General features: G+C 37.3%; 1 protein-coding gene across 3 annotated transcripts in view; it reads right to left on the reverse strand.

The window, feature by feature from the left end:
* The window catches only part of GALNTL6 (polypeptide N-acetylgalactosaminyltransferase like 6), a 909,332-nt gene that overhangs the window by 377,107 nt on the left and 519,583 nt on the right, over positions 1–12,642 (reverse strand). Inside the window, exon 1 of one of the 3 annotated variants that reach the window (XM_068187106.1) lies at positions 2,688–2,775. The exons of the other annotated variants lie outside the window; for them this stretch is intronic. Within the exon in view, the coding sequence (XP_068043207.1) occupies positions 2,688–2,732 (45 nt within the window). The 5' untranslated portion in view covers positions 2,733–2,775. Of the gene's footprint in view, positions 1–2,687; positions 2,776–12,642 lie in introns of those variants that run through there. 3 annotated transcript variants of the gene reach the window in all.

Here is a 12,642-nt window from a genome sequence, read left to right on the forward strand (position 1 = left end):
AGTCCAGAATATTGCTTTGAAATGTGTGGGGGTTGACTTTGATCTTTTGGGCTGCCCCTGAGAGCTGAGGCACGGGCCCATAGAGATCTGAAAGTACCCACTTTTTTCTGTGTTAAAGAGACAGAAGGGCCCCTACTCTATAACTGATCAATCCATTTGTGGGGAATACAATGCTATGAAGCTGCTGGAATACGATGCAGAGGCACTTGGAATCACTTTCCTCCATGTGGCCATTGAGCAACAGACATCCTCTGGATCTTTAGAGACCTTACCACTTTTTAGACTGCTATAGTTGACTTCCATCACTGCTGATTCTCTCAAGTACTGGATACCATCATCTGCAGTGGTCCACTTCCCTAGGGAGCTCACAAAATCTTCCTTAAACAGGTATCTTGCCCTCAGACTTGAGAGGAGCTATCTCCAGAGACTGCAAATTCCTTCCTCTTCTGATTCCTCTTTCAAGTCCTTGATCTCTAGCAGCAGATCCCAGCTGTTGGGCTTCATGACCTTCTAACTGCTGACTGTCAGCCCTGTTATGCCAGCATTCAAACAGCCAGGCAGAAAACCACCCACCTGGTGAACAGCTGTAATCTTTTCACAAGTTTTGAAGTGCTGATCAGGGACCAGGTAACTGGTTTCCTGTTTGATTTGTTTCACTCCTTTCCATTTCTCTGTTGAAGGACTGGCTTCTTGATCCTGTCCCTCTTCTCCTTGTTTCCTTGCTTCTTCTTCCTCTTTTTCTAATGGATGACATGGATATGTAGCTTGCCATATTTTTTGTTTTTTCCCACTACTGGGGCAATTACTGTAGCAGCTGTTGTTTGAGTCCCTATCTCAGCCATAGTGTCCTCAACTATAGTTTGGGTTCTTGCCCCAAATAGTTATTGAGGCAAATACTTCCTCAACAGTTCAGTGCTCTACAGAGTACTACAGTCCTCTGAGAGTACTGAATTGTGACTTGATAGGCACAGGCCAGGGCCAGTATAGGGCAAGAAGCTGCTGGCTTTCATTGGGGTAGGCAAGGCAGCCTTCTATCAGGTCATGTCCCAGTGTGCCAGGGTGGTTACCGGTTCATGTGTAAAGTCTCAGGTAACAGGACGTGATAACCACTCTGGGAACATGCCCAAATGCTTCCACACACCCTGCCAGCCTCGAACTGGCAGATTTCAGTACCTCCTTACCTAAATTTTTTTTTTCTTACACCAGGATAGCACTAGATCTCACAAACCCCACCACATTCCAACAGTATTAGTATTATTACCAATATTAATCAGCACATATAAGGACAAGTAATGACCATGGGAGCCTGCAATATAAAAGCATTCACATCAATCTCAGGCAAGGAAGAGGAGGTCTGTCCCCTCATTATCCCCCCAGATAACTAGGCCATCAGTGCCAGGGCAAAAAACAGAGCCATTGATTGTGTTAACATGTTCCCAAACTCAACAAAACAAAAAGATAAGCTGTACAGCCAATAAACTCCTGTCCCACACAGGAGCTTGCTGCTAGATAACTGGTTGTCTCCCCTGCCAGGATCCTGCCCACCCTCAGCCCCTTGATGGGGGAATGTTGAGAGACAGCGCTGATGCTCTGCCAGCCCTGCCCAGCAGCAGCCAAACACTGGCGTGTTATCGACACCCTTCCAGCTCAGCCAGACCCAATTCAAAAGGAAAAGTTCACAACAAGCCATCTCAAGTTTGCTTCAACATTCTACAAGTATTAAATCAAATATCACAATAGCAGCTCATTCCTGCACAAAAGGAGCAGTCTGCTCCAACACAAAAATATATGCAACCAATCAAAGGATTTAAAGTCAGAACTGTAACATACAGTCTGCTTTTATTCCCCTCCAAAAATTCTCCAGAGTAAAAAATATAAAGGCACAATTTACAGAAACAAGCACACAACTAGGTGTGTGCTAATAGTGAGTCCCAACATATCCAAGATGAGTCCACTGTGCAGTAAAATTGATACCTGGGTGAATCTAACACCATCACAACTCCTTAGACTTTCTAGGCTCAACCTGCAAACCCAGACCATACAGGATTAGCAGACATACAGCATTAGTGCTAACACACTCACAATAAATCAGGGGCATCAGGCTCACCATACAAATGCTGCACTGATTAGAAACGGGAGAATCCTATGCCAGATCAAGAAACACATGAAAGCCAATTAGCACAGCAAGAATTGAGGTAGATTCACACAGCCCAAGTTTCCATCCTCTTGGTTAATAGTTCAAGGAGTAGAAACTCCATCCCTGCCTGCTCCTCAGTTTTCACCTCACATAATCTAAATTTAAAGTTTTTAACAGTTTTGCATCAAGTACCAAACATAAGTATTTGCCTGATCCTCTGGCTATCGGGATCATGGACAATACTCCTATGGAAATTAGTGAGATAAAATGAACACTGTTTATCAGTCAGGTCCCCAAACTTAAATATACTCTTAAAAATATGAACACTTATCATTCTCACAGAAGACAGAATTCATCAGAGGCTATTCCATTAAGGAAATAGCATATGAAAAGAAACACTCTGCTGAAAACAAAAAGCTATACAAGTATACTTTGAAACAGCAGAACACATTAATTCTTTATGTCACAGTTGAGACAGCCACAATACACAGAGCAGCACCATACAATTTCAGATGGCTTTAAGCAATCACCAAACAGTGCAACATCATACCTCATCTGAGAACTTCTGGTATCTGCCAATACAGAGCAACATCATTGCACTTCAGAAGGCTCCAAGTATCTGCCCTTCCTATTCTTCAGCCCAACCTTTTATACCCTCATGTTCATGCACTGCACCTGTGTGCCCTCTGTTCCTTTTGGTGGTTGGTCAGTGCCCCTGGGCACTCCATGGCTCATTGCTGTCAGTGCTGCTCACCTGCTTTCCACAGCTGTGCCCACTGGGGATGAGGATCAGCCACAGCCCCACTCCCAATGAGCACAAACTGTGTACCTACATCTTTACACAGAAATTCTGAATTTACCCCTCAATTACAAGTACCTAGAATGACATGCTTGAAAACTGACAGTATGCAATAGCCCAGCCTTCTGTTAAAACTCTCATCATAGACACTGTGCTCAAATCAAATGATGAAGAGGATCACACTTTCTCCTATAATGACATTCAACTTCCTATGTCCCAGATGGTTTTTAAGCATTAATTTTAAGACCCTTTTCTAGGGCAATCTGGCACTTGAGATCTTCGGACTCTTTTTTTCCAGGAGTATTCATCAAACTACATCCATGATGCCACTATGCTGCCATTTTCACTATGTCATTCTCTTTGACTTCACTGGAAATGCAGTCTGAAAATGCAAAACTTTCTCCAGACCTGAGAATCTTTTGCTTGCAATTATTTTATTCATTCTTTCTCTACCAGACAATAAAACAGGTAGCAACTATAGCTGTATCAGCTAAAGGTAAGGCTATCACATGATAAAATGTGCAGTTACTCTAATTCATAAACTATCATTTTGATACATGCATACACATAATTGTGAACACACAACCACATAACAAATAACTAAAATGGCCATTTTTTCACCTTATAATTACTACTACTGAAAATGGAGAGAACTGCAAATGAGAGACAAGCATCTGAACTCAGAATAGAAAGCCCTTCTCTATTTGATGTCCCTACCTAGTGAAGATTTTGTCACTTATGCAACCAAATCTCAGCTTTAATTTAAGGCACTGCCAATTAAGATTGAACACAATATCCTACAATGGGAAATGAATGGCAACACTGGTGATGCCCTCGTTGTATCTTAGGCCTCATTTGGCAATGATATTTCCTGGGTAACAAATCTTGTACACCTGCACGTAAGATAACAGCCACACCAATCTTGTCATAGTGATAGAAGCTGCCAGCAGTATGAAACCTTCATCACAGTTATTTTTCTGCTTGCAGTCCACTTTGCCATATTTCTTTAAAATAATGGGACTGGGCAATATACAAATTTAAGCAGAGATAAAATAAAATAAAATAAACTTGCAAGAAGGAGCATCAGTACTCTGGAAAAACAGCTGCTTCAATTGGCACTTAAGGCTCCTATGAAATTTATTGCCAGAACCCAGCAATTTGAGAAAATTAAAAATGTAAGAAATACACGGTTATACAAAATCATTTTAGCAATAATTTGTAATCAACTGATGAAATTCATAATTTAAGCTCTCACACTGCAAATTGCATGGCTCAGTTTTACACAGCTAGAAGAGAATGATGAGATCTTAAAATATACTGTATTAACCATTATTAGCATGAACTGCATAAAAAATTCATATTAAATGCGTTAACATGATTTCAGATTTGAAAAGGTGCATTTATAAGCTACCAAACATACTCAGTCTTTCAGTAAATTCTAAGATAAATGTATATTGTTTATACAAAATACAGAAAAATATTTATAAATACAAATGGAAATACTTAAAATGATAAGTCCTACTGATTTACATATGATCTTGTTTTCCATTACTCAGAGTTAGGCTCCCATGCTGAATTTAAAAATCAAGAATTAGTTCTCTAAGGATGTAGATCTTATGTGTTTAAATCACCTGTGAATCAGGGAATATACATTACTTCCATTTAGGCACACATAGCTTTTTTAAAGTGTAAAATTCTTGTGCTCCTAAGCAATATGTTGATGCAATGACCACTTTTAATTCCAGCTTCAGAACATGTTAGAAAACAGTATTTTTACCACTGAATGTATGTACAGATCTATGCCTATTTAGAAGAGGATGATTCATTAATTTTTTTTTAAACTTTGCCAGAATTGTGTTTTTTTCTATAGATGATAATAAACAAGAAATATTACGAATAAATTTAAAGCCCCTATTAGAAAGGACTGTAAAGATTCCTACTTTTTATACTAATCTGTCCCTGGTATTTCAAAGCTGATGTTCTTGGAGCTTTGTTTTAGGAAGATGGCTGATATGCAAATGTATTAACTTACAACAAAAATGCTGAAGTCCATCAATGTTACCTAGTTATAAAAATGACAGATCTAAGAAATTACAAAGACAACTCTATTCTATGTCAGGAAAAGAGGAAATTTTCTTAAGAATAAATCTTGTTTTAAGACATATAGTGTATCCTATTTGAAGAGAGGATATTAAATGCAGTAGCATTCACTAATAATAGATAGTGAAACCACTAGATATGTTTTTTTTCCACACCATTTTTCCACTAAAATGAATTAAACACATTTATTAAGAAATAACTCGATATAATTTCCATCAGCTGAATTAATTAAACAGCGGTTTAAAATGCTGGAGCAATGATTTCCAAAGTTTACTATGGAAAGTTATACTGTATAGTATAATACTGTTAGATTGTGACAGTACTTTCTTGTTCAAAATCTGTCTTTTGCACTTTATATTTTCACAGCACAGTCATGAAACAAACATCTGTGAGGGTTTGAAATGCATCCTATGCCAGAGGTCACTACCTACAGAGTGAGCAGCTGTGCACATCCATCTGGGTAAACCCTGGCCATTTGACATGAAGACACATTACATCATCGGCAACACTGGACAGATACCAGAAACTTTATGAAAATTTGACTATATATTTCTATAATTTTACTAGATAACTGTGTTGTATATGAGGTTTCTTTTTAAATTATATTCAAGCAAGTAACACCTCTGAAATAGATTTTCATTTGTCTAGACAAAATGCCTTATGCCACCAATTACTTTGTCTGATTAGATCAGATTCTTCTATGGTACCTTAGAACCAAAACACCTTCACCAGACTTTGCACAACCACTATTTTTTTTTTCTTTTAACATACACATATACCCGGGAATTATTGATATTTTGAGGAAAAAAGCACCTCAGCATTATATTATATATTTGATATGCAAATCCTCCCATACATGAATAACTTCTTTATTTTGTGTATCTCCATTGGCTTCAATTAACAAGGAATTCTAATGGTCACTTTAGAGCAGTTGGATACATGATTTCAGTGTTGGCAGAGTAACCTCATTATCATGCAAAGATTGGAACTCCATTCATGGAAAACATCTGTCTTATTCAGTGTAATTCAGCAAGTGCTTCCACTATCACAGATCATCTGTTAAGCAGTTCTTTCTGTCCAGCCACCTTGGAAACCAGGTACAGTATATAAATCCTGCTATCAAATGCCAGGCTTACAGTCATGCTCCCTCATGCAACTGTAGGGTTTTGTGCCTGAAATAGTGCTCTCTGTCCTTAAGATCTGTGATCATGGATTTTCACCTGGGGAAGACTTTGGTCTTTGCTGCTCCTACTCAGGTGAGGCTTACACAGTCTAAAATACCAGAGTTAGAGCCAAAATGAACTGGTGGATCCAAATGACACCATAAACAAGCAAGGTAGATGCAATTTCAAACCCAGAAGCAGTTTCTGTTACAAATCATTACTAACCTCCAGTCATAGTTACTGATGTCAGTTACATTTGGTTGGGCAGTATCAACTCAAGCATCTGACATTTTAGGTGAGTTGCTGAGGGAAATAATTCTTATTTTAATCATGTAGGACATTGCTTTGAATGTGCTCAAGTTGTAGCGTTCCTGTGCTAGAGATCTGCCTTTATCACTAAGTTAAAATGAAAACATTGGAGAAAAATTTGGCATTGTACAAACAACACACAAAAGTTTCTGTTTTCTTTTCAATGCACAGCTAACACAATTTTGGATCCCTCTCAGCTACAGCAATGGTGCATTGCTCATATCCAAACCAACGGTCTGGAAGGAGCCTCTTTCCGAACCTGAATAGTAGGTAAGTTCTTTATTTCTCCTTTTCATTCTTTTTTTTTTTTTAACTTAAAACTTCTCATGCTTCATTTTATCAAAATTAGCACACTGTCTTATTTTGAAAGCACTGGATTAAACACCTGTGCTTAGAAGTAAGTAGGCTTTGAAATGCTTCATCAGATATGAATCTCAAAGAGCCCCTGCTGCCAAATGGCATATACATGGACCAGCTGTATGCTAGTGGATGTCACTGGGATTTTCTTCAAGTGCAAAAAATATGCACATCTAGAGAATCTTATTTTGAAGGAAAAGCCTACCAGTCCAGGTCTCTGCAGCTACTAATATTTAGAAAAGTTAAAGAGCTAGCATTCTTAATTATGATACAAATTTTGAAACACCACATTTGACCGAACTTCTTCAGGTGTTCCTTGCTGCTTTTACCAGTCGCTCTAGCTACAGCTTCTAGCTTCTATTTTTAAACTCTCCTTCCAAAGTATTCAGGAAAGAGCAAACTTCCATTACAATTTGCCATAAGACAAATTGCTGATGACTAGAAGATAAGCTGTGTGTCACACTTGTTAGACCTTAATGCACAGGAAACATACTTTTTTCAAATTTTAAATGCAGTATTTAATTAACAAATTTAGATAAGCCCAAAATGTGGAATGCACTTCAATAATGCTAGAGATCACCGCACTGATAGTGTTGCATTAGCATGTGTAGTTAATGTATTCACAGCATGCAAATCTCTTATACTCTTTTGGGATAAAGATTATGGTTTGAAGAGATTTTCTTTTTCCTTCTCTCTCCCAACATGAAGGTTGTATTTTTAACTTTTACTGGAAGCAATGTGCAATTGCATCTCTGCTGATTTTCCCTAAAAACCTATAAAATGGTAGCCACTAGAAATAAGGAATCCAATTCATAGTGGGATTCCCATCCAAAAATCTCTCACCGACTTGAGGCATTCTCAAGGAGTAGGTCAAATCTATGGATTAGAGTTTCAGAACTCTTTTCCTTTGCTATAATCATGTAGGCTAGGCGCTGCCTGGCTTGGGCTTCTTTGTTCGCTTTTGCAATCTGTGCAACAATGTAACTTCATATTCTCACAGAGCTGTAACAGTATCTGTACACAAAAAAAAAAAGAACCACAAAAAAATCTTTATTGAATGAAGTACAGCCCACTTCAAACTGAAAAATAAACTTTTTCTTAGAAAAAAGGGAAAAAAGGAAATTAAGTAACATTGAGTAACTGAACAGTATTCAGTAAAGTATTGGGAGTGGGAGGGGAAGGTGGAGAAGAAGAAAATCACACAACAAAAATACCTAAATATTAGGTGCTAGTCTTCCAATACATGTATCTTTATTAATAACAAGTTTCATTACGCCAGGTGTCTGTCTCCCCCCAGCTGTCCTTCCACACTCTGAAAGAAGAGACATGACCACGAAAAGGTCAGGAAGAAAAGACAGAATACTACCAATCGCACAAATCTGCAGGGATGATATTCAAAATAAAACTGTTGAAGCATTCCAGTTGATGCCTTCATAAAACAAACAATTAAACCCTTACTCACCGTCCTTGAAAGTAGTGAGTGCAGCCCCAATTAAAAGTCCTACATATGTGCAATGGTGAGTTCACAATTCTTTTTGCCATTCTTTCTCCTTCAGAGCTCATTAATGCACTGCTGTTACTCTCACTCCTGCAGATCATCTTTTATTTTCATAGCATCCAAAATAGCTTCCTTGTCTGCAAAGTTGGGCTTTTTTTTCTTTTATTTCTGACTGTTACTTTAAATAGTTTATAGTTTACAAGATTTGACTATGAGTTGCTTCACTCATTTCTAAGGATCTATATAGAACATACTTCCTCATTGGAATTCCTACTGAATCCAAATTACAAAGAACAAATGCAATAATCTGCTTATTTCTTCCTTTCCTCTGTTGACTATCATACCTAATCATTCTTAGGATAAAATAAACCAGTCTAAAAGCTGCAGGGACTATATTGCTTAGCCACTCACTAAAAAACTATAAAAATGACAAAACTGCATGAAAAACACTTTATGGAGGCATACAAAAGGTTGCACTTCCACTGGACATTCTATCTAAGAATTTTCACTTGTAAATTTATTTTATTTAATTTTTATATGGAAGAAAAAAAACACTTTATTCTTACTGATGCAGTCCATTTTCCAGCCTGGAAACTGTGTATTTCACTGACCATTTTTATGTCCCTACTTTTTTTACTGAGTTTTCCACATACAGCATCTTATACCACACAGCATCTCTAGCTAATGCTCATTGGGTCTGCTTTCAGTGTAGGAGGATACACATGAAATATTCCCATGCGTCAAACAGGTTCGCTCTAAGTCCAACAACTCTCCTGTTTCTTTGGAAGGGTGCAATCAGCATCACATAGGTCACTTATTGGAATTCCAGGGGAAAAATAAGAAGTTTTATCATGGTATTCATGCTAGGGATTTGATTCAGTGTTAGGGTTTACAATCATAGCTTTTTTAATATTGCACATCAAAAATTATATTGCAATCACACATGAATCATTAAAGAAGCTGCTACTGAAAGACCAAACACTGAAGTACTCCTCCTCCTAAGAAGGTTCACCATAACCTGCTCAGTGTCTCCTTAAGCAGTTTCAGAACTCCTTTTCAGTTTTAAAATACAATGCTTTTTCTGTTATATAAACTGCATCAATAAATATTTTTGTTCATGAACAGGATGTTAAATGTCAATTATTGTAAACATTCATTTGCATATTTTTCCACTAGAGTTTTTGCATTTTCTTTCAAGTTTGTGGAATTTAACAGCAATTTTCCCTGAAAATATCAGCTTGTGTGATGAATTACTGAAGATTCAAAGAGACAAGTTTCTCAACACATTAGAAGTCAGTAAAATTATAGCACTTTATACCACTTAAAAGCTTAAATTCTGATACAGGTGTTTTAAGTTTTTCTCTGCAATGCTGTATCTCTCTGGAACATTTTTATTGAAAGTGAATAGTGTAAACTGTTAGGGCTGTCATAATCTTCTATATGGCTGGAACTTGCAATTCTGCAACCAAACTACAATGAGTAGATTATTACAGTATATTAAAAAAAAATAAGAATTCAAAATCAGATAGTTTTATAGCATTCCTTCTATCACTTTTCTCTCCTTTCTCTCTCTCTTAGCTAAAATAAAATGTATTTATAAACAAAATAATTACTAGATTTATATACACCAATATTAATATCTAACACAGACATCTTACACATTAAATGTTTCTACCTTTTGAGTTTCAGTTCCACGACACATAGAATCATCCCTGTCTCATTCCTCCCCCGTGGCATTTAATATTATGGACCATTTTGGTTGGGATGTTACGATCACAGCTGAACATAATCATACCGAGTACATAAATAGAAAATCTACCATGGTTTTCTCCAGAAAGATAAATGGAGAAAAGGGAATAAGAAATGGGGAGCAAATTGGGAACGCAACATTGCAGTTACTTCTCAATATAAACTGGCAAATGATGTAAGTACCACTCTGAGATTTCAGATACACTGTTAGAATCCAACAGCACAATACATTTGCAACAATTAGAAAGAATGCTAATAAGAAAAGCATGATTTTGATTACATAGCAAATGTAATTGTATGCTTGGGTCTTGAAAATCCACAATACTGCTCTTTCACATAGGCAAACATTTTCTCTCAGTTATTACTTGTAGTTAGCTTCCCAGTAAGATGTGTCCCTGAATGCACATTTGTATACTTTTGTATTTTCTTACAAGAAGTGACTCTTATTTCCTGCCTGTTTCAGTTCTCCTCTGCTTTAGAAAATGTCAAATTGTTTTAACATACACTGTCTGCAGCACTTCTCTTAGCTGGATGGAAGTAGATGGGAAAAAAAGCTTATCCAGACAGACACTGCTATCAGCTGAAAGACAACAGACATTTCACTTGGGCTCTGCTGTGCTGGTAGTTTCCAACTCCATGCTGAACAGCAGCTGTTGGATTTGAGAACGATTCTCCACTCTGCCTCAGAGTAAAATCAAACAGATTACATCACAGATTTTTCTGGCATGGATCTACCTTATTGCGAATTTTCACACTTGGTAACAACCTCCGGTGGTTGAACTAAGTGGCTTCTCAGGCCAGGGTGGCTCACGTGCATGCTGCTCCCAGAAGAACCTTGCTGGCTGCTGCTTGGCCCCAGCTGGGAGCCTCCTATGGCCCAAGAGCATCATTTGGAGCTTTTGGATTCAATATACTTGCAGCACTGTGAAGGCGGTGGCGCAACTCATCCCTGCATCTATAACACAGTGCTGAGGACTTCCACTGCCTGCCACAAGAGGATGCAGAGAAATTTTAGGACAAAAGATGTTTACTTGGATAAGACTGAAAGACCAAATCATAGAAACAAACTGAATTTGAGAGTACAGAAGCACAATTTCATCCCACCTGATACCAATTTCCTAGTTAAAAAAAAAATCCTACAATCTATCCCAACATTTATCAATTTTTATTCCCTCCAAATCACTACCATCATGCTGTTTCCTACTAAAATAAGCATATTAATAATGCAGACCCTTTCCTTTTTTCATCTTTACACTGTACAAACTTAAATGCTCTCAAATTCCCTGAAGTTAACCACATATGAAACAGCTCTAAGGATATATTACATAAAGCAACAATATATTCACAATATGTTTATGCAAGTGTTGTTGCAAATGTCCCTATAATTTAAGAATAATCTAAAAAAAATTTAGGAAAGAGTGTGCAGTCTAGTTTACTTGAGCTGAGGTTAAGTAAAATAAACTGCCTTGGTAATTATTCATGCTTTAATATACTTTGTAAAAATATTTTGTTCCTCAATTCTTAAATGCCTGTTTCTTCTTTCACCTTCCCAAATTGGTTTGAAAAAAATATATCACAGAAACCTGCCTCTTGATTTTTGTTGGTTGTAACAATAATTGTAACAGTGCAATTAGTGTATTTAGTGTGTATTTTAAAACACTAAACAGACACGATTAAAACAACTCTGAGAGCAAATTCCTCCACCTTCCTTCTTCCTTGACCATGTCCTGTGATGCAGGTCCTGTAATTTCCTTTGTAGCAGAAAACCCAAAGACACTGTGATTTTCTTTTTTTTTTTAACACTCATTTTGAGTTCCAGGCACCTTTAGCTTTTCACTGGTAATAAATGTTTTCCTTTTTAAGGAAGGATTCTTTCCTGCTACTGTCACATCACCTTTCTCCTGAAGTCTCCAGCCCCATCATTTTTACTTTTTCTCCCTTCCCACTGCCGCTTTTCTGTTTCTAATCCACCCTAATTGCATCAAAAAATGAGTTAAAGTAAATCAAAGCAGATAACCAGGTTATTTTGTATATAAACATATAAACTACACACAGTCTTATGGAAAGTATGGAGCCCAGCTCCAAGCAGTTAATTCTTACTGGTTATCAGATCTTTGGAGAAAGGCAGGGATAAAGGAATGGAGACACCCGTTTGTGCCTCCAGCTAGTTTCAACTAGATTAACTTTTAATATCTCCTATATTTCATTTTTGTAAGTACAGTGCTAAATCTAAGTCCACCAATACCTCTGTCTCTATGCCACACAAAACAGGTAAACACATGAGTCCCTTTCCTCAGCTTCATTTGCTAGCAGCTCCTCTATCCAATACTTAAGACAAGCTACAAGAATTGCCTTTTCTCTATAGTGCTTGCTACCCATATTCTTCTTTTCCACACTGTGATATTGGCACTGCAAAAATATCATTAGGTACCTTGAGAAAACAATACACATTCATGTAATGTCCCTCCTATAATCTTACATTGGACAATAAGACATATTTCATGCATCAATCAATCACACAATACAATCA

This window comes from Anomalospiza imberbis, chromosome 4 (genome assembly GCF_031753505.1).
Source record: "Anomalospiza imberbis isolate Cuckoo-Finch-1a 21T00152 chromosome 4, ASM3175350v1, whole genome shotgun sequence".
In the NCBI taxonomy this organism is placed as follows: domain Eukaryota; kingdom Metazoa; phylum Chordata; class Aves; order Passeriformes; family Viduidae; genus Anomalospiza; species Anomalospiza imberbis.